We start from the raw sequence: 23,766 nt of genomic DNA, 5'->3' as shown, positions 1-23,766 counted from the left end.
ACAAGAAATAAGTTCTAATGTTCCATAGCAGACTAGGGTGACTACAGTTAGCAACAATATATATTTCAAAGTAGCTAGAAGACTTGAAATGTTACCAAAACATAGAAATGATATTGTAAATACTCAAGATGATGGATACCCCCCAATACCATGACTTGATCATTATACATTCTACGCATGTAAAAGCACATGTACCTCATGAATATGTAAAATATTATGTACCAATACAAGAATTTTAAAAAATAAAAATAAAAGCTGTGAGAGAAAACATGATGTGAGGGAGGAAGACAGAGTCCTGGGGATAATCTAAGAAATAGAAGAATAGAAATAGAAGATTAAAAAAAAGGACAGAAATTATTAAGTGTACTTTTGTAAAAGAATTCTTTTTGTCTGATGTGAAACAAAAGGTTCTTCTAGAGAAAAAAAAGTATATGAAACAGCTGTAAATTTTCATTGTAAGATTTACTTGATGGAGTTTTTGCCACAGACTAAGCAAGCAAACAAAGCCTACTGTTCTATATCTTTGGTAAGGGTCTCATTCACTTTGAGCTAACAGCTATCATTTTAGAAACCTGATGGAAGCATGAGCAAAGCATATCAAGACGAACTGTGCCACAGAAGAAGGTATGTTTATTTAAACCACTATAAAACAACTTTTGCACTAGATTAAAAATTCTGACTTTAGTCACAGTAAGAAAATGAGATATGAATTTTAATTAACTTCCAATCTAGATTATCTACTTACAGTTTCAATTAAGTAGAATGTTCTTTTGACAGCTACCCTACATTATAAAATTACTGCTTCTAATGAAACAGATCTTAAGACTGATATATATATATATATAGTTACATTAGGTATTTTGTCTGGTAAGATAAAACATTCATAGCAGAAAATGGATTTGAATTTTCTGTGAAATTTCTCTATTACAATTATTAACTTATTAATGAACAGAAGTTTCTCAAAACTTTTACAAATTTTATGTATATACTATAAAGAAATTTATAGTATCAAACCAAGATTAACTTCTTAATCCTAATAAAAATTTTATGGTTATGTAAGGTATTAACAAAAAGGGAAATGAAAGGTATAGGAACTATTTTTGGAACTCTTTTGTTAGTAAGAAATTATCTCAAAATTTTAAAAAAATGGAAAAAGAAATTTATCTAAGAAACATGAAACTTTGTTGATATACCTCATCAAGCCTCTGTTAATTATCTTGATGACTTAACTTGTAACTGAGAAGCCACAATTAAAGAGAAAATAGCCTTACTGTTTGGTTTCTTTGTAGCAGCAGGTAATTCTTCCCCTTTATCTGCTACCTGGGGGAAACTGTCTGCCAAACAGGATTCATATTCTTCATGTGTCGTCCGATCAAACATATCTTCCAAGCTATCATTCATTTTTCTTTCTTCATCTGTGTAAAAGAGCATTGGCTTAGGGCAACAGGCAAGCTTTTTGCTTTCTTTGTAGACCAACATGAAACTCGTAGTAACTGCCACAAAATAATGTAATGAGGTCCTGAAAGACATTTCTCTAAAATATGGTTCTTAAAACGTGGACTACGGGCCTTATTTTGAAGAGTGTTCTTTCGGTGAATAGATGTAATGTAGGCAGTGAAGTGTTAGCCATAAGTTGTCTTGTTAAAAGGGTTAATTCAGTGAATATAAGTAACAAACTGTAACGTACATAATGAAGTGTTTAAAGACACTTTTATAAAACATGATTATTACAACAAGGGTGTCAGGTCTAGTTTTGAAGGGTGTTCTTTCAGTGAATAGATGTAACGTATATACTAAAGTGTTTATGGACAACACACTAAAAAGATGATTCTAAGGATGTTAGTTGTAAGTTATAACGTGAAGAGTGTTAATTCAGTGACTGTAAGTGGGTAGTAAGATGTAATATATGTAATGAAGTGTTTAAAGACACTTTTAAAATCATGAGTCTTACAATATGGTTTAATTCTTACAATTTGTGCATGAGGCAAGAATAAACTCCTCAGTCTGGATAGTTTCTGTGCATTTACAAAGGCTTTATGTTATGGCTTTAACTGTCCTTTATACTCACATTAAGAGAATGCTAGTTTTAGCTATTGTCATAAAATCAAACCCCTTACGAACATTAAAATTTTTTCCTCCCTACTAGCTTGTGCACAATTCATACTAAACCAAAAGAAGTCTTATCACAGAAACTGTGAATAGAAAATGTCATACTAAATGATGAAAAATACTAAGTTTAAAAAAAAGTGTATAAATTGCAGACAAAATCTCTATAGAATTTTGCTTGCCTGCTTATTTTTCTAATGCAGTAGTGAAAAAAAGTATTTTCTTGAATCATCATTAGCACTTGGTAGTTTAATATTAATAGAAATAATGAATTCAATGCCGTATTTTATATGCAAAAATGATAAATTCATCTTCAAAGATCTAACTACATTTCCCATTATATAATCACATTTTTAAAAACACCAGAATTTAAGAAAAAAACAGAAATAGATTCAGTTGGCTAACAAATATGACAGAACAGAGGCCTGCCGAGATTACTCTATGTAATACAACCAGCACCTCTCCCAATCTGCAGTGCTCTATCACGCTTACTTACCCTGCTTGTCTTTCTCCTGCTCTTATCTGTCATACTATGTATCTGCTTATTTCTCATTAGAATGTAAGTTCCATGAGGTAGGTACTTCTGTTCTGTTTACGTATCTCTAGTTCCTAGAATACTTCCAGGTAGAGAATTTTCGCCTGATATTTATTGAATGGTCAAACATTTATTTATCAAGCTGAAGGTCAAATTTGTGAATAAAATATAACTTCTGGCTGGGCGCAGTGGCTCACGCCTGTAATCCTAACACTCTGGGAGGCCGAGGCGGGTGGATCGCTCAAGGTCAGGAGTGTGAGACCAGCCTGAGCAAGAGTGAGACCCCATCTCTACTAAAAAAAAAATAGAAAGCAATTATCTGGCCAACTAAAAATATATATAGAAAAAATTAGCCAGGCATGGTAGCGCACGCCTGTAGTCCCAGCTACTCGGAAGGCTGAGGCAGTAGGATCGTTTAAGCCCAGGAGTTTGAGGTTGCTGTGAGCTAGGCTGATGTCACGGCACTCACTCTAGCCCAGGCAACAGAGCGAGACTCTGTCTCCAAAAAAAAAAAAAAAAATATATATATATATATATATGTATATATATATATATATATATATATATATATAACTTCTATGTATGAGGCACTGTGCTAGGCATTCCCAAAGCATTTTGTATATGCTGTTGGTAAATCACGATGTTAAGTTGCTGATTTTTGTTTTGGTTGGTTTGATTTCTGATTGTGAAATTCTTAAAGAAGAAAGATCCCTAGTGATCTATCACAGCACCTAGTAAGTCTAACACAGAGTAGGGACATAGAGAACATTTTTTGAATTAAAATATTAGCAGTAATTGGGAGTTCTTATTGGTATATACCATTTTTAAGCAATTCTAGTTTTATTCTTATGGGGCAAGATTGTTTTTTTCAAATATGGCCTCAACAGCGTTCTCCTATTCCATGTGCTGTTCTTACATTGTGACGTTGACACTCCTCCCATTGAGTGTCACTGAGCCAACACTGAGGGCCATGTTCTCTCACTCTGAACCCACGCATATCTTTGTAACACTATGTAACTTCTCAGATCATAGAAACGCCAGGCATTTCTAGTTTGTTCTGTTGGGGCACTGACTCTGGGAACTTAGCCTCCATGTGAAGAGGAAGCTCAAACTAGCCCATATGAAGAGATCACACAAAGAAGCCTTGGGAGCGAATGAGAAGAGACATGCCAAGCCACCCTCTAGCTGGCCAGCCTTGTGCTGTTCCAGTTCCAGTCACCATCTGCCTACAACTGCAGAGAGACCTTGAAACAGAACTGCTCAGCTAAGCCCTTTCTGAATTCCTGAGCCACAGAAACTATGAAGATAAGAAAATGACTGCTGCTGTTTTAATCCTGTAAGTTACTGGGGTGATTTATTACATAGCAATAGCATCTACAATACTTTCTTTAGCCAAAATTATCTCTATAACCTCTACTCATTAGTCCAAGTTCTAATTTCACTTCCATATGATATTTGCTTCAAATAAATTTCAGAAATTATTGTTTTCTTGGAATCAACTAGATGGATTTAAAGCCAAATTAATTATACTTTAGTTTTTTCCCTTTTCTACAAAAAATAAGAAAAACATTATTAGGGGCTGGTACTAGGAATAAAATATCTTAAAAGCAAGGTATCCTCTTAAGAAGAGCTATTGAAGTGTCATACAAACCATACAAAGACATTAAATTACTGTGAAGGTTTTTCTTTTAATAGGTACTAGCTTCTCTTCCTAGGCAGCCATCTGCTTCATTATATGGTTTGTTATTCATTATTAAAGAACAAAGAATTAAGGCAAAGACTATTACAATTTTCTCTCACTTACTGCATTTAGGGCAGCAAGAGATGAACTGATTCAAAAGAAACTGGGGCAAGACTGCTGTTTTTTTGTTTTTTTGGCTCTGAGCAGGCAGAATATAGAAAATTTAGCAGGAGATAGGGAATGCAGACAGCCTGAATGTCTTCTAACAGATGATCACTGGGAAATGCCTCTGCTCTTAGCACGTACATGTGGCAAGCTCACAACCTTCAATACATAATGGTGGCAAATGACAACTGTTCCTAGTCAAGGTTAATCTCATGTCATGCGCCTCTACAGACAGGAATGTTGCTAAGGTAGTGCTAACCAAAAATCCTTCTGTTGTTCCCACTTTTGCAAAATCAGTTTCAGGTGAAGAATTAATAGTTTCTTGCCACCAAGGGCTGTAGACCCCTAATTTGGCTAAATCTCCTTATCTGTAGGGGCAGAATATGGCAGAATAACTCAGCATATACACTATCATTTGTAGTGCTAATCTGTAAATCTATACTAACACATCTCAGTAGAATACCCCTTTCTTTCCTTCTCAAATTGTTTAAGAAAAATCATAATTCTAATATAGGACTCTTAAGATTCCCTGTTACATCATTTATAAAAAATTGTCTAAGCCAGGGATCAATAAACTTTTTCTTAAAGGGTCAGACGGTAAACATTTTAGGCTCGTGGGGCCCTTTGCTCTGCATCAGCTACTCCACTCTGCTGCTGGGTGGAGCAAGCAGCCAGAGGCATCACATAAACCAATGAGGCTGTGCCCCAGTAAAACTGTATTTACCAAACTGGCAGCTGGCTATCCTTTGCTGACCCCTGGAAGCAATCTGAATTATTTCTGGAATAAAATTATTTTGGCTGAAATTTTTTTTTCTGAAATACTGAAACTGAGCTTTCCTAAGAAGAACACAGACTTAACAGAGCAGGAAAAAAACCTGGTTTATGGTGAAGAGGCTATTTGGGCTAATTAGTATAATGGTACAACTATGAACTTCACTCCACATTTTTATTAAAATAAAAAAACAAAAACAAATCTTACTTGGACTTTTTCCTCCCTTCTGCTGTTGCTTCTTCATTTTTAAAAGCACAGTTTCACTAACCAACGTACAGTCCATGTCCACTGTCTCTCCTCCTAATCTTGACTGACTGCCATCCTGAATAAATATTCAAAAAGATAAAAAATTTAGCAATTATTCTTTTATGGTCTTATATTTATACAAAAAATTTTGGTGAAATATACATAACATAAATTTTACAATTTTTACCTTTTTATCTTAGGAACAGATATAGATTTAGATTTTACTGCCTGTAAAACATTTTAGCTTCAATGTACAAGCATCCTCTCTCTCAAGCCTAGGAAAAGAAGGACTGATGCCAACAAAAGGGAGGATTATTTACCACTGAACTCCCTTGAGCTTTCCTGCCTTCCTTCTCCAAGCTGTCTTACAGTAACCAACACCAAAGTACATTAAAAGTAACAATTTCAAAAGCCTAATTTCTTGATGGGTATACATCACTCTGTAAATACTTTGTTATTAATATGCTACCGAGTGAAAGAGAACTCCTCAAACTATATAGAACCTAAATATAAGGCAACAAAGTATTAATAAAAAAAAATACAGTATTAAAATAATAGGCTGGAAATCCTAGCACTCTGGGAGGCTGAGGTGGGAGGATCGCCTGAGGTCAGGAGTTCGAGACTAGCCTGAACAAGAGTGAGACCCATCTCTACCAAAAATAGAAAAACTTAGCTGGGTGTGGTGGTGCATGCCTCCAGTCCCAGCTAGTTGGGAGGCTGAGGCAGGAGAATAGTTTGAACCCAGAAGTTTGAGGTTACAGTGAGCTACTATCAAGCCATTGCACTCTACTCAGGCAACAGAAGCAAGACTCTGTCTATAAAAAAAAATAAAAAAAAGTTAACTGGGAAAATGAATTTTTTTGATGGTATATTACTCTACAGCTAATCAAGACATGATGGATTATTTTAATAAAAATAAAATTATTTAAAATATGTAACTAGCATTTTGCATCATTTAACACATTGACTGGCACACTAGAAAAAAAATTTTTCCATGGGGCCATGGTGTTTTATTACAAAAAATAGAATAAAAACTTCATAAACAGAATGATCCTTTCTAATTTAATGAAAAATGAAATTTATTGATTTCTATTGATTTAATCCACGTTTGTAGAATTAATTTGTCAATATTAATTGGAACAATAAGAACATCAACAAGTAAGATTTTCACAAACCAATTGCAGTGTTTTGTCCAGGTTTTGCTTTACGAGGCCCCAGGCTCAAAACCAGCGTGAGTTAAATACAACTCACATGGCAGTTAATGTGTTAAAAAAAATTAATGTTTTTCAGCAAAGTCCTGTAAAGTCAGAAAGTATTATTACGCTTTCAAAAATACCATAAAGTTGGAAGAATAAGTATCTTTATTTCCTAGTTTCTTGAATAAATAAATGCAGATTTTAAGAGATATCTGTTTATCTCAGGGTCATAAAGTGAGTCAGCTGAGGAGGCTGACTAACAACTCACTAGAATAAGAACCAAGTGGACTTTGGTTTTACTTTACTTACCTTTGTATCTATTACAGTAATGTCCATTTTATACTGAGAAAGGTCTGCGCCTGGATCTATACTCCACGGGATATTTTCAAAGGATACATCTTAGATAAGGAAAAGCAATGTGCAATTAAAAAACTGATTTCAAAGATTCTCATCACTTTCAAACATTATGAGATCTATAGAACAGAACAGTTTTTGCAAATCATATGTCTGGTAAAGGACTTGTACCTAGGTTATACAAAGAATTCTCACAACTGAACAATACAAAGACAAATATCCCAATTAAAAATGAGAAAAGGATCTGAATACCCAAAGAAGATATACAAATGGCCAATAAACACATGAAAGGATGCTCAACATCATTAGCAATCAAGCAAATGCAAACCAAAACCACAATAAGATAATACCTCACACCCACTACGATGGCTAGAACTAAAAAGATAGATAACAAGTGTTAGTAAGGATGTGGAGAAATTGGAACCCTCCTACACCGCTGGTGGGAATGTGAAATGGTGTAGTTGCTTTGGAAAACAGGCAATCCTTCAAAAGGTAAAATATAGAGTTGGGATATGGTCTAGCAATTCTATTCCTAGGTACAACCCAAGGAAAAAGAAAATATACATTCACACAAAAACTTGTACACAAATGTTCACTGCAGCAGGATTCATAATAGCAAAAAGTGGAAACAAATATCTGTCAATGGACAAAGGGATAAATAAAATATAGTATACTTATGCAATGAAATGTTATTCAACAATTCAAAATGAATGTAATATTGATACATGCTACAGCATAGATGAAAATTGAAAACATTATGACAAGTGAAAGAAGAAATTCACAAAAGATCATATATTGAATGATTCCATTTATATGAAAACTCCTAAACAGGCAAATCTATGGAAACAGAAAAGTAGATTAGTGTGCCTAGGAATGGGGAACAGTGAGGAGGAAGGAGAGTGATGAAAATGTTCCAGGCTTATACTATAGGGATGGTTGTACAATTCTGAGTATACCAAAACCATTGAATTGGACACTTTAACGGGTGATTTTTTATAGTATGTGATTTATATTTCAAAAAAAAATTTTTAAATTTAAAGTTATAGCATTGTTTGGAAGGATCTTCAGCGTATTTGGATATAGTACATGGTGGCTACATAAAGTGTGGTTATAGAACATGAAGTGGTACAATATTAACTCCAAGAAGACTGGGAAAGGTTAAATAGGTATATTGTAACCCCTAGAGTGACCATGAAAAAAATAAAACAAAAAGCTAAAAATAAATAAATAAATAAATAAATAAGGAATGACAGTGAAAAAAAATTCTTTTACACGAAGACTAAAACCCTCACTGGAAGAACAACTGAAGAATGTGCTTTAGGAAAAAAGAAAAATAAACTCAAAATGAAGGACTAACTTTCCAATGAAGAATAAAAGAAAAAATACTGCATGTCACCACAGAAATGTTCAGTGGCTGAAAAAACAAAAGGATTCCTTTTAAAAACAACAAAATTATGAAAACATATATGAGAGCAAACAATGTTTTCAAACAACAAGTTTAAAAATCCATATAAATGAATACACACATATTTTTACAGACATACATGTAAATGAAAACAAAAGGAACAGGGTTTCCACACGGTAAAGACCAAGGTTTAGATAACGAAAGTTGTAACTTTTATTTTTTTAAATTCTGTATAGTTTATATTTTAAAAAACTTTTTTAAAGAAAATAAGAAATAACTACATAAAATAAATAAGTCCACAAAATCACCTTTAAAAGTAGGTATCAAAAGATCACAATTCATTTTTTTCAAAAAGCACAAGAGGAGCAAAATCACAGGTAAAAGGAAACCAATGAGAATCATCCTATAAATATAGACACATGCAGGAAGAAATAAGATTTTTTCCCAGAACAATTCAATGTATTCAAAGAATCTAAATAATATAATACCCAACTTAAAGTCATTAAAAAAGAGAAGGAAGCCTATTCATAGTGTACACACCTTGGTTGTTTTGTAGAGGCTTTGTTTTAACAATTCTACACGGATTTAACTGAAGAACTGATGTAAGTTCACATCCTCCGTGGACTGACCTGGTTTTCATTTTTGTTGGCTCATGAATACCCTAAAAGAGAAATAATCATTAGGATCTAGATAAAATCACAAACAACCATTTTAATCAAAATGCTTAAACATTTGATACAAACCTTCACGTCATCAAAAAGGTTCTCTGTCTCCAAACTTTCACATGGACGTAGAGGGATTTTGAAGACAGGATTTTCTTCTTTTATTTGTAATGGTGGCTTATTGTCTGGAGAGAATTTACTCAAAGGCTGGAGGATGACACACTCCTGCAAATGGCGCTCCTCTGGGGAATCTTTGGATAACATGCAGGTCCCACCCAACGCCTTACGGCCTGAGGTAGAGCCCTTGGGAATGAGCTTGAAAGTCTCATGAAGAGTCACTTGCCTGCATCTGTTTTTAGAGGTCTCACTACCTTGGCTTTTCTCTTGGCGCTGAATAGCTGAAAATCGATCAGACAGATCCAGAGGTTTATCCATCATGCAGTCCCCATTCATGGAAAATTGATCATCCGTTGGAAAAGGAAAAGCATTTTCTTTATCAAAAGAGGCTTGGGGGCAGCTTACTTCATGTTCACTTTCTTCTTCAGTTTTCTTCCTTTTGGTTGTTCTGCCTCCCAATGATTTCAGGGACTCCAAATGTTTACCGGTAATAGCATCTTCAATGTGATCAGTACCACCCTGTTCACCTATGAGTTCACTTATATTTTTAAGTATCTGTTTATTAGAAGATGACTGGCTAATCATCTTGTTCACATCAGACCCAAGACTATGATGTGTGAAAAGGGCACTATCTTCAGATTTTGATCTAGCTTTCTCTGATTTAGAAATAGAAGCGTTGCTAAAAGGGGCTGTTTTCAGATGTTTTTTTCTCCCAATCTCTAAAAGAGAAGGGGACAAACTTGTATTCAAACCTAAACTATTTTTCATATTAGAGGTAGCTCCAAATACAGGAGATAACGCCCGAGTAGTCAATTCTTGAGGAGGAGACTCTGAAGTAGAATCTGAAAATCTAAATAAATAATGATAGAAATTTTTCTTATTAAAGGGACAAGCTAAAAATTAAAAAAACAAGCATAATGGAAAAACCTTTGTTAATACAGAATTAATAGTAAGGTCTTATGTACCTATTAGAGGTAGATGATTAACCAAAATTTAAGATATGGTATAGCCGTTGGCTTTTCTTCGTTTGAATGACAAAAAACAGAGGAAAATTATACAGGAAACATGTCTCAATACCATAATATTCCTATCTATAAAAATTTTTCCCAAGTAATTTAGGTAACTTCATAAGAAAATCATATTTTAATAAATTCCATTGAGAACCCAAATTCTTTTGTTATGAGATCTTGTCATGAGTAATCCCAAGAAACAATATTCCTATGCTACAGAATTGAACATAAATCAAGACCCAGGTTGTCTTTAGCAGAGGTGATAGCTGTAAAAAGAATACTAGGTTTAAGTTTGAAGATGTGGGCTAGGTAAGATCTCTGGCTCTAGCAATTAATAGCTAATTGGCCTTAAATAAGACATTTAACCTCTCTGGAGCTGCATTTTTTTTATATGTACTCCAAAGATGGGATTAATTATAATACGATGAGGACATATTAAATGTAATACCTGTATCTAAAACCCAAAAGCTCTTTTACAATGCAAAAGGCTACATAAATATAGGTACAGCAACTGCTTCGTATCTGTGGGTTCAGCATCTGTGTATTCAACCAACTGGAGATGGAAAATATCTGGGAAAAAAACCAAATTTCACAAAGTTCCAAAAAGCAAAACTTGAATTTGCCATGTGTCAAGTACTATGTTGAATCTATCCATGTGAATGAAGTGACATGTAGGCACTGTATTAAGTATTATAAATAATCTACAAATGCCTTAAAGTATATGGAAGGATATGTGTAAATTATAAGCAAATACAATGGCCATTTTATATAAGGACTTGAGCATCCTCAGATTTTGGCATCTGAGGTGGGCAGTGTCCTAGAACCAATCCCCCACGGACACCAAGGGATGTCTGTATTATTAGTTAATGGATGTTCTGAAATTAGTAAAAACAAGCTGTAACACGATCTTGGAAGCTCAACCACGCTTATAGATGCATTCTGTACAACATCCAGTTTTTGGAAATAAAACCCAGAAGAGATGACTGGGTCTTTAAAGGGGCAGAGTAACAAGGCTGGGAGCTCTTAATTACTGCTTGGTAAACATACAGAACGTATCTAAAAATAATATCCACTTCTCTATTGTAATGCAAAAAAGCTCTCAATTGGTCAGAAACTGGGGAGACCTTTTTAAAAGTAAAAATTAATATAACTAGAATAAAAAACTGTATGCTGAGGGAGAGAAATGGTTTAATTACATGGAACTCATTGTAATGAGATCTCCCCAATAGCTTGTAAGTTTTCACCAAAGTGCCCCAAATTACCTTACACATTCTTCAACATTTCCTGTAGATTCCTCAAAAGGCTGTTTCTTGTGATCTCCTTCCAGACAGTGGTAGAGCTCATCACCAAGAGGGCTCACAGGACCTTGAGATTCCTTCAATAGTTAAATATAAAGCACACCCATACGGTGGAATATTAGCCATCCTTAAAAAGGAATGAAGTACTGACATATGCTACCATGTGGATGAACCTCGAAAATATGCTAAGTAAAAGGCCACATAATGTGATTCCATTTATATGAAATATCCAGAATAAGGAAATCCAGAGGGACAGAAAGCAGACTGGTGGTTACCAGGGGCCGCAGGGAGCGGGGAATGGGAATGAATGTTTAGAGCGTATGGGGTTTTCTTTTGGGGTGATAAAAATGCTTTGGAACTAGATAAGTGGAAGTTGCATAATATTGTGAATACTAAATGTTACTGAATCGTACACTTCAAAATGATTAATTTTATGCTATGTGAATTTTGTCACAATAAAAAACATGACGCATATTTTAAGTTTAAAGAGAAAAACATCAATATTTTAATATTTTACATAAATATATTCTATCACCTGTATATAAAACTCCAAATTCAAAAAACAACATTATTAAGATGAGGGTAAAGGAACAGAGATAATTATTTATACTGATAGGAGATGAATTTAAAAGAATCCTTTAGAAAGCAGTGCTTCTCAAACTTTAACATGCATACAAGTCACCTGCGGATCTTCTTAAAATTTAAGTTCAGCAGGCCTAAGATGCTGCATTTCCAACAAACCTCAAAAGTGATGTATATGCTGTTGGCCTGTGGATCACACTTTGAGCAGCAAGTGTTTAGATTTCAGCTCCCTTAATATATCTGGTGTCCAAACTAGTGACTTGCCAGGTTTATGGGTAGGAGGGAATTAGAACCCATTAAAACATGTTTAAAGTTCAAAGGTTAAAAACTACCCTCTATCATTTGAGGATGGATTTAAAACTAAAAAGGACAAAAAAATCCAAATGTAATGAAAAACCAATTCAATTTTTAGAAATTCAACAGCAAGACAACTTAAGAGCACATATACAATTACTGATTAAAGCAAAGAAATATTATTTTAAAATTGTGTCAGAATAGAACTTTTCCCTAAGATTGAAGAATTCAGGTTTTCTATTTTGTGGGACTCAATTAAGAAAAAAAAGTAAACTTGCCTGATGTAAGGAAGTACTAAATTAATGAAAAGAAAATCATGGGGTCAATTTCTGACCCAATCTCTAAGAATTAGATCTAATTGGACTGGCAGTTCTTGATAGTTCAAGGAATTCAGTCTGTTTTCCAAATCAAATCCCAGTTTAAAGAATGTGAAAAAGGTTCAGTAATTCTGAAATCAACCTCATGGTTTAGGTCTTCTCGTAGATGAAATGGGGGCCAAGAGGGCCCAGGAGAGAAGGGGAGGGGAAGAGAGTTGACAAAATCTCTAAGCCATTATTATTCCCCTAAATATTGACTCAACCCATATTCCAAGAATTCTGAAGACTCTAGACTTCTGGGACTGTCTGGGATAGATAATATAAAAGGGCCTTTCTAACAATATTATTTTCGTTCTAGACCTTTATCCAGTGATCTTTAGGTAAAATAATTTTTCTCTTGCTCAATTTTCTACGAACTGACCTAAAAAGACATAACAATTCATTTTATCACCAAACTAAACAATTACTTACAGATTCTTCTTGAACACTAAGTCCAAGTGTTTCAGCAACAACTGCAGCTAAATTAAAAGATGACTTATCAGTGGGATAACTGCTTGTTCCATGTGCTTCTAAGCAAGAAAAAAAATAAACCAATTATACAACTGCAGAAACTAGATGTATAAAAATTACAAAAAAGGGTGCTGGACATGGTGGCTTACTCCTATAATTCCAGAACTTTGGGAGGCTGAAGTGGGAGGACTGCTTGAGCCCAGGAGCTCAAGAACAGATAGGGCAACATAGCAAGACCCTGTCTCTACAACAAAAATTTAAAAAACCAGCTGAATGTGGTGGCATACACCTGTAGTTCTAGCTACTCGGGAGACTGAGGCAGAAGAATCACTTGAGCCCAGGGGTTTGAGGTTACAGTGAGCTATGATCCATCCACTGCACTCTAGCTTGGGCAACAGAGAAATACCCTATCTTTTAGAAAAAGAAATGGCTCAGAGAATCACTTTATAAAATGGCACTAGACAAATTTTTAAATTCCGTCCCCAAAATTCAAAGTATCTACTATAAATGGCAATAAGTTGCAGGTATTTAGTTTCTACACTTGTTAAACTTTTCACCTAAGTTTTCTACTTTTCCAAAATGAATTGAATGCAATACACAGATTATTCTTCTTATTGCCACTGGGGGGAAAAATCATAAAATGGGCTTATTGTAACCTAAGATACAGCATGAATATCAAACCACATTTATATCTTTCGTGAAAACAGTTTGTGGGAGAGATTTTCAGCACTGCACATTTTTCAAATTTTAAGTTAACATATATTTATACAGGAATCACCAATGTTTAAGTATTTTATAAAGTTTTGTACATATAGTTTTGATAACTCAACAAGTATTTATGTAGCATTTACTAAGTTCTAGGCATTGTGTTAAGCACTAGATGAAAAGAAAAAGGTCTTGTCCTCAAGGAGCTTATGGGCTACAGTTGAAAGGTAAAAAGAGAATTGCAGTAGAATATGATAAACATTATAATTAAGGTACATACAAGGGATGATTTAAACATAAGGAAAGACTCCAAAATCTCCTTGGGAAAATCAAGGAAAGTTACACAAAGCGATGCCTAAGCTGAACCTTGAGAGAAAGAGGAATGTGGCAAGATAACTGGATTGGGGACAGAAAGTAGGATTCTAGGCATGTTTAAGGGTCTAGATAAATGAAACAAAATTGCTTGTTCAGGGAACTACATGTGGTTCAATTGCTAGAAATCACATTGCAAAAGATGGTAGTAGTAGGACATGGGCCCAGTTAGGTTGGTTGGGGTCAGATTATGCTAAGAGGTTTAGAATTTAACCTGTAGACAATGAAGAGATATCTAAGAGTTTTAAATGAAGGACAGATGCAATATTTGGGTCAAAAAGGTAATTCTGGCTGTGACAGGCTCATAAGGCAAGAAGCAGTCACTAATAGGCAAGAAGACAGGTTACTAAAACTGTCCTGAGAGATGCTGATGGCCTACACTAGTATTAGGTCATTAAATATGAAATGTCCAATTTTGAATCAAAATTTTAGTTTATTATATTTCATACAAGAAGCAATGCAATTAATCAAATTATATGCCTCAACTATTGACATAGTTTTGCCATATTAATGGTAGCTTGTTTATGCCAGCAGCAAAAAAGCCTGGAGAGTGAGTGGTGATGAAATCATGAAAGACATTTTCAACAGCTTGTTGAGAATTGAATATTTTTCCTTGTAAGAAGTGGTCCAAAGCCTGGAAGAAGTAGTAGTCAGTTGGTGCAAGGTCTGGGGAACATGGTAGATGACAGAGAGTTTTCAAGTCCAGCTTCTGTAGTTTGAGCAGCATTGTTTTTTGCAACATGTGGTCTTGCAAAAGGATTGGCCTATCTCTGTTGACCAATCTCCACTGCTTAATCACAAACATCCTCATCATTTCATCTGATTGGTTGCAGCAGACATCCAAAGTAATCAACTGACCAGGTTTCATGAAGCTATAGTGGTTAACACCACTGCTAGACCACCAAACAGACACCATTAGCTGTTTTTGACGAGTACTCAGTTTTGGACTGTGTTTCAGCACTTCATCTTTACCCAACCATTTGTGCCTATGCTTGTGATTGTCAAAAAGAATCCATTTTTCATCACACATAACAATACAGTATAGAAATGGTTCACCTTTATGTCGTGAGAGCAAAGAAAGGCAAGCTTTGAGACGACTTCTCTTCTGATGCTCATTTAATTCATGTGGAACCCATCTATCCAGCTTCTTTACCTTGCCCATTTGTTTCAAATGGTCTAATATTGTTGGACTAGCAAAGTCAAACCTTGCTGCTAATTCACATGTACGTTGAGATGGATTCACTTCCACTACAGCTTTCAGCTCATCATTATCCACCTTGGTCTCAGGTCACCCACATGGCTCATTTTCTAGATTAATATCACCAGAATGGATCTTCTCAAACCATCAGCATACTATGCCTTCATTAGCCACATCCTTCCGAACACTCTGTTGGTATTTTGAGCTGTCTGCACTGCACTGATTCCATAACAGAACTCATATTAAAAAATAACACAAATTTTTGACTTATCCATGGTTTCACAAAAATTGCTCCAAAAAAAAAATACGGTGAAAGATAATCACAAGCCAAAATGTGCATTTGAAAGAATGAGGATGTACCTTCACAATAAAAAAATAAACAAGAAATGTCAAAGTGACATGTCAGAGATATCAACTGTCAAACTTAGTACTTAAGGAAATCAGACATTCCATACTTGATAACCAAATACAAGGGGTGCAGAAGAATATGTAAACAGGTGGAGGTGGGATCAATAAGATTTAGAGGCTATTTAGAAGCAAAAGACAAAGAAGCAGGACTCTAGGATGACTCAACATTTTTTAATTTAGGTAACTCAAAGAAGTATGCACTGAGATTGTAAATACACAAATGAGGAGTAGGTTTGACAGGAAAGTGACAATTTTGGACATGCTGAAGTTGAAGGATAGCCAGGTAGAGATGTTCAACAGCAGGCAGATACGCTGGTTTGGAATCCAGGAGAAAAGTCTTGGACAGAGATACAGATTTGGTATTTATTAACATATGAGTTGTGACAGAATACACACTCTAGGTGAGACTCCTCCAGTAAGAGATGGAAAGTGAGATAAGAACAGGTCTCAGACCATATATATTGAGGAACAGCAACACTGATAGCTTTTGCCAGAAGCAGTTCTAGTGTAATAAGTAAAAGAGAGGGTGTGTGATTGTTTTATTTCTCTACCCTCCCTGTCCCTCTCCTCCCCTTTCTTTCTCTCATGAGGGGCTGGGTAGGGGTTGGGGAGTAGAATCCACACTATAGTGGTTTGCGAGTGATGAGAATTAAGAAAGTAGAGATACTGAGTATAGACCACTTTTTCAACTTCGAAGAGAAGCTGTAGCTACAGGTGGAGACAATTCAAAGAGGTTGTTATTTTTAAAAGACGGAGGATAACATATATGTGTATAAGAAAAAAAAACAGCAGAGAAGCTGGAGATACTGTGGTGTAGGAGAAGAGGACAACTGATGGAGTAAAGTCTTGGCAGCAGCAGAAGAGATGTGGCTCTGGAGTGCTGAGAAGCAAGGATCAGCCACATTCAGTATTATATCCCCAGCACACTTTGCTGGACACAGAGTCTGTCTACACACATGCACACACACTCATGCACATAAAAACATCCAGTCCGTAGGTGACCCATAAATACCGAATGGAAAAAAAAAAAAATCCACACGTGCTAACATAAAATGACTTGTAGCTTTCAGAATGTAAGTTTTGCACTAATATAAAATGAGTAAGTGATTAACCCTGGCCAGCTCTTCCAACTAGGCTCTGGATCCCATCTCCTCTGACCTTTTCAAGGATCTAGCAATTGTTCCCTTTCTCCAGAGTTACTAATTTCCCCCCTTTACTTGATCATCCAACCAACATAAATATATGCTGACCATGCTGTAATGTCCTGAGAAACTCTCCCTTGACTCATACTCCTCTCCAGCCACTGTCCTGTTCTCTCTTTCCCTTTACCGTAAAATGCTGTGGAGGACTTGTTCATATGTGCTCTCTCCACTTTCCTTGTCTCTAGTTTCCCTTGGGCATGATAGAGTCCCAGACGATCACTGTTACACCTTAACAATTTTTATCATGTTACTAGTTTAATACTCAATGATCTCCATGCATCCAAACCCAGAGATTAATTCTAAGAAGTCTTCATCTCTCCACTTGTCTTAAAGGACATGACTTTTAGTCTTCCCATCTCACTGGCAGCCCCTTCTCTGGCTACTTTGTTGGTTCCTCCTCATTTTTGCGACCTCTAAATCACCACCTCAATGGCTATAACATTGCCTCCAAAGGGGTGAAGAAAAATGGTTCTCAAGGGGCAAAAGAAACTTACTCTATTTATGTATAAAGCATACATATACATACACACAATGCATATAGTTATACAGCATATCTGTAGTATTAAAATTCCATGGGGGAAGTGAATAGGGAAAAAAAATGTCTAAAAAGGCTAGGGGTGGAGTGATAATGAAAAAAAAAAAAGTTGAGAATCACTGCTTTACATAACATAGCTCTCCAGAGCTTAGTACTTGAACTTCTCTTCCCCATCTATATTCACCTTCTTGGTAATCTCATCCAGTCTCACGGTTTTAGATACCATTTACAAGTTGACAATTCTCATATGTACCCCCATTCTAAAAGTCTCTTAAACTCTACCTCACATCTACTAACCCATCCAAAATATTTACCTGAATGTCTACTCTGCATTTCAAATGAAATATTCTCAAAACCAACCTTCTGATTTCTAACCCTACCCATACCACCAACTGCAAACCTGCTCCCTGTCTCTTCCATTTTAGTCGATGGCAACTCTATTCTTCCTCTTGCCCAAACCAATCTCCCTTCCTCTTACCCTGCTTCAGCCAGACTTCCTTAATGATCCTCAAACAAACCACATGGCATCATCACCGCAAGGCCTTTGTGCTTGCTGATGTCTCTGGCTGGGATGCCCTTCTCCCAGACATCCATGTGACTCACTTCTCCCCTCAGTCTCTGCTCAAGTGTCACTTTATGAGTGAGGGTTTCCAATATCCCTTCTTACCCTGCTTTACTTTTCTCCAGAACACTTGCTCCTACATTTATTTTCTTTCTCCCCCAAGTAGGTATGTAAGCTCCATGAGGACAAGGCTTTGTTTTGTTCAGTGCCTGGTATACGACAGACACTTAAATACTTGTTGAATGTATAAATCACAGTATTCTTTACTTAAAATTATAAGCAATTCATATTAACATGGATAGTGACATTAATATGAATTAATAATAGGATAACATTACTTTCCAATATGAAAAAGACTTCTAAACAATTAGCAATATAAACAATATTATATGGAAAATATATTAAAAATACTGTCTAATTCAGACTGCTGGTCACTCTTGCCCAGCAATAACCACAAATTTTAAGCTTATAAAGTAATCTCAATATCTTGCTTACTAGCCACTGGAGATTGACTTAGATCACAAGTGTCAGCTACTAGAATTTCATTTTCATTAGGATTATGTTGTGGATGAGATGAAGTCTTGGAAACTTTTCTCAATTCTAAGAGAAAAAAAGAAGAGAGATTACATAATAAACAATGATGAAAAATATTATCAAAGTATTATTATTTATTATCTGTCTTTAAATGCATTACAAGCACTGTTTTACTGACATAATTTTCATACTCTAAGAAACAGGTTTCCTTGGTTTCACTAAGAAACAAAGCTGCAAGTTAGAACAATGGGATAGAGAGGACTAGAACAGACAAGTTTCTTCTGACCTAAGTTGCCTACAGTAGCAACATTTTAATGGTTCTTTTCCATGTGTATTTGTTATAAATCAGTAGGTTAATTTAAAATGTTAATGAATGATATATCTCTACAATCTTTTAGAGTTTTTATTTTGGGGAAGGAAACCCTGAAACATGTTTTATCAGAGATCATTCTAGTACTTAAGGATTTAATTCAAAGAAAATCAAAAGGACAAAGTAAAGGGAACTAGAGCTTTACTATTTATAACTTGAAAATAATATTGAAAAGCCCCTATTTTATGGTAAACAAGCAAGGGTGCTTAGAGAACAGGGCATATTAGTCATTAAATCATTTAAAATTTTAAAATAATTTACATGGCTCAAAAGTTATATCTTAAAACCAAATTTCAGATTCCAAGTAAAATATGATCAGAACAAGATTAAAACAAATTAAGTTTCCAAATAGTTAAATGATGCTCTCACACAAAGAGGAAATAAGCCAGGAACACTTTTATTGGATATAAAAGATGACTTTCCTTACATAGAAAATTGCTATGATTTTCTGAATATTCCTATTTATGGATTTAACATGATCTAAATTATGCAGATGATTATCTGTAATGATTCACATCCTATTTAACAGCAGACTAAATGGCCAATGAATATTCATTCTAGATCTATGATCTTATGTTTTAATTTAGCTCCTAATTACGTGTAAGATTTTTAACAGTTCTTTTGTTTTCCACTAGATGGTGATGCAAACTCATAAAAAATGAGGAAAAAACTGCCAATGTTCAATATCGAAGAATAGGATCTGCTTATTCTTTTTCAGGTATACCTCCTGTCAACAATCTATTTGCACTGTACAAATATTTCTACACTTATGTATATCCGCTCCCCCAAATGCTTTCCTTGTTACACATAGTTTAGGTTAAAACTTAAAGTCTACCATTTACTTTAGATTAATATTAAAAGGAATAATCTGTTGTCATGTCAATTTCAGGACTATATGAAAAGGCAGTTTCATAGCATTTAGCAGAAATAGTAAACTGAGCTGGAATTAGAAACATGCCACTGATAAGCCAAAAAGTAGACATATCATAAAGCCATTTCTTGATTACCACCAACACCTACAAATTATAACAAATAAAAACAGCCAGTTAGACAGCTCCAATGGTAGGAGTACCTGTGGGCAAGCCCTGGAAAGTACAAAAGTTTATAGCCAGAAAGACTTACATTTGAATTTTTACTCGTCTACCCGACAGTTGACTGTAAGTTATTTAACCTTTCTAAACATATCTTTCCTCATCTATAAAACAGAGGAGCTGATAGCTACCTTACAACACTGTTATGGGAATTAAAATATAGCAATAAGGTATGCAAATCACTCGGCATAATACCTGGCACACAAGAGGTAGAAAGTAATGTTAAGTTCCTTTCCTCTTTCCTTCTATCCCACTGAGATATATTTGTATACATATAAGAATATTTTTAAAATAAAAAACTAGTATATTTATAAAATACAGTGTTTACCTATTTACATAGTCACGTGAGTAACACATATCTATACATAGCACAGGCAGACAATGCATTCTCAGGCAATTTACTAATGGAAGTTAAACTCACAGTTGTACCATGGGTTACCTAAACAATGACTATTTTCTTTCTACTAGAATGAATAACCTAAAAACTAATAGATGAATACTGTTTTACAAAACCAGATATCTAAAATACAACTCCAGCTCTTACCATTTGTACACACAGAATGCTCCAATTTATGTGTTTGTTCTATGTATCGGACATGGAGGTTCTCCTTTCTTCGTAGCCGGTTAATGCCAGAAAATGAGAAGGCTGTTATCGGTGAATCTGGAGTAACATTTTCCTCACATTCAAGCTCAGTTACTTGATGCTGTTGATCATTCCTAGAGGAAAATGGCAATTGAAAGAAAATCAGTTCAACAAATATTTATTAAAGTATCTACTGTATAGTATGGAGCTACAGCAGAACACAAGTATGAAGTTGTAAGAGATATAAAACCTTGCACCTAACGTTCCAAATCTAAAGATTAGAGAGGTATGAAAATGATTATAGTACCAAGTAGGGAGTAATACCAGGAAAAGTGAAGTAGAAAGTATAGCTGGTGGCACTTGAGGTGAAATTAAAAGTATTTCAAACGGCAGAGAAGATCAGCAGAGGATCCACATAACTTGAGTAAAGGCATGTGGTTCTGTGTACTTGTGTTGGAGACAAGCTGGAACTACATGAACGACAGCCTTGAGTAAATGTGCATGTAATTTAGAAATCAAGAGGAAAGGAATTAACGTTTTAGAGCACAGATGTAATGAGACAATCTAACAGCAGTGTGCAAGACTGACTGCGACAAAAGGAAAAGAGGCAAGGAAATCAACCGGACAGTGGCTACAATGGCCCAGGCAAGAGCTTCTGTGGTTCGAACTAGATTATTATTAAATGTAAGCACATATGGAAAGGAAAAGACCAGTGTTAAACATTGTGATAGTAGAATCAGCATGACTCAGCAAACAACAAATATAGGATGATAATTACCAACATCTGTTGTGTGCTTACATTGCCAGGCACTGTTTAAAGTGCTCCATATATCAGTTTAGTTACCACAACTCTCTGAGGTATTATTACTTTCATTTTCCTATCCAGGAAATGAAAATACAGAATCTTAGTCACTTACCAAAATAGTAAGTAACAAAATCAGGATTTTGGTCAGACTCTAGGGGGACTTTATTGTTAACCACTCAATGTGTTATCCTTAGTCTACAAGTAGGCTTTCAAAATCTGAGTTTCTGTCACTGCTTCTATCTAGGCCCCTTTACAGTCTGCTCTCAACAGCAGTCACAACAATCCTATTAAGACTTAAGGCATACCAATTAAATCTGACTAAAATCCTGCCATATCTGCCCATTTCACCAAAAATACAAGCCAAAGTCCTTTGAATGATCCACAAAGATCCTATGTGACTGGATCATCCCCCTCCCCCATTACTTCTCTTTTCCTATTATACTCTATTCCAGCCACTCTCTCTTCTTTGAGGTTAATCAAACACACCAAGCATACTCATACCTTAGGTTCTTTGTTCTAGTGGTTTCATCTGCTTGGAATGTTCATGCCCCCAAATCTCCAGAGGACTAATTATATCATCTCCTTCAAGTCAAGTCTTTGCTGGAATTTTATTGTTTAAAATTGCAACCCTCTTCCCACAATCTAGTACTCCTGTTCCCTGTTACTCTGCACTATTAACTTTATCCATAGCATTTACTGCTTTCTAACGTAGTATGCAATTTATTTATGTCTATTGCTCACCTGTTGGAAGGTAAGCTCTAAGAGGATAGGATCTTTGGTTCAGTGACGAATCACAAGTGTCTACAATAGTAGGCACATAGTAGATTCTGTGTTAAGTATTTGTTGAATGAATATGAGACATTCCCAGATTCTACTAGAGAAATAAATTTGTGCAGATCTAGGCATATGTTCTTGCCCAACTCAATTCAGGACCAATGGCACCTAAAGATTGGGTATGAATTGAATTGTGGTTATTAAGTAAAATAATGTTAATTGACTTTTCCATGTCAAACCATTACTGACTGACCTCATTTGCCAACCAATTCTTACTAGTTTGTCAGGTGCTTAGGCTTTATGTGACCAAACCAGTCTGTCCTATTATACTCATATCAATCTGCCATTACTATTTCCAAACAAAAATTTTATATAATAAGAATTTTATAAACTATGACCAACAGAGATTTTTAAAAAACATTAATTAAAAGAGAGAGGTTGATTTTTCCTAACAAAGACTTACACTTTAACTTCCTGGATAATATGAATATTACTTGTGGGCTATAGTCCTATACTTTACATAAAGGAACAATCTTCAAAGCTAATATTTATTTTCAAGTTTTATTTTTAATTGAAAAATAATAATTGTATATATTTATGGAGATACATGGGCACACTGTGGGATGATTAAATCAAGCTAATTAACATATCCATCACTTCACATACTTATCCTTTTTGGTGGTAAGAACATTTAAAATCTACTTTTAGTAATTTTGAAAAATACAATGATTATTATTAGTCACTATTCTGTGCAATAGATCTAATATCTAACATTTAATCTCTTCCTGTAATTCTACTCTTATTCTGGAAAAATGGAGTAAGCTAAAGTCACATGAGTAAGCCTTATAAATTAATGGAGTGTGAAATTGGAGTTAGCTTTAACTAATCAAGTCACAGCCTGCTTGCCTATTAGTCGTAAAAATTCAACCTAAAACGTGAATGCGTCATGAAAAGAAATTGATTTCCTGGAAGAGTCAATGTAGAAGTAGCTAGAAGCACAAAAGGAAAAGAAAAAAAAACTAAAAAAACCCCACAAACTAGCTTAGAGGTACCCAAACTAAGTAAAGGAGTGCAGGCTTTGTCTTCCTTTGTCATCACAGGGAAAACAAAACAAAACAACTTCCATATGTTAATCAAGTTTATTCTTTAAAACACTAGGTCTCACTCTGATTTTCTGAGAAAAGTTAAGAGTTCAGGGCACAGCTTTTGGTTAAATTAATTATGCACACTTGTTATCCTCCTTTCACTTTTCCTTCTGAGGGCCTGAGAGTAAATTTTTTTAGTTATTTGTGCCTTCCTCGCTTAAATTCTTGTCAAAACTGTTTTAGTTGTCTCCCCCACTTCCCCCGCCAAAGACCTAGAAGAGTCCAGGGTTTC

General features: G+C 35.1%; 1 protein-coding gene across 3 annotated transcripts in view; it reads right to left on the bottom strand.

The window, feature by feature from the left end:
• The window catches only part of RBBP8 (RB binding protein 8, endonuclease), a 105,433-nt gene that overhangs the window by 15,005 nt on the left and 66,662 nt on the right, over positions 1-23,766 (bottom strand). For all 3 annotated transcript variants that reach the window (XM_045527212.1, XM_045527210.1, XM_045527211.1), the window contains exons 7-15: positions 20,772-20,944; positions 18,728-18,832; positions 13,212-13,309; positions 11,512-11,624; positions 9,204-10,089; positions 9,001-9,121; positions 7,011-7,099; positions 5,467-5,581; positions 1,272-1,415 (exon numbers count right to left, since the gene is read on the bottom strand). In XM_045527212.1, coding sequence (XP_045383168.1) covers positions 1,272-1,415; positions 5,467-5,581; positions 7,011-7,099; positions 9,001-9,121; positions 9,204-10,089; positions 11,512-11,624; positions 13,212-13,309; positions 18,728-18,832; positions 20,772-20,944 — 1,844 coding nt within the window. The remainder of the gene's footprint in view (positions 1-1,271; positions 1,416-5,466; positions 5,582-7,010; positions 7,100-9,000; positions 9,122-9,203; positions 10,090-11,511; positions 11,625-13,211; positions 13,310-18,727; positions 18,833-20,771; positions 20,945-23,766) is intronic.

This window comes from Lemur catta, chromosome 16, assembly GCF_020740605.2.
Source record: "Lemur catta isolate mLemCat1 chromosome 16, mLemCat1.pri, whole genome shotgun sequence".
In the NCBI taxonomy this organism is placed as follows: domain Eukaryota; kingdom Metazoa; phylum Chordata; class Mammalia; order Primates; family Lemuridae; genus Lemur; species Lemur catta.
This window is presented reverse-complemented; position numbering and strand designations above follow the sequence as displayed.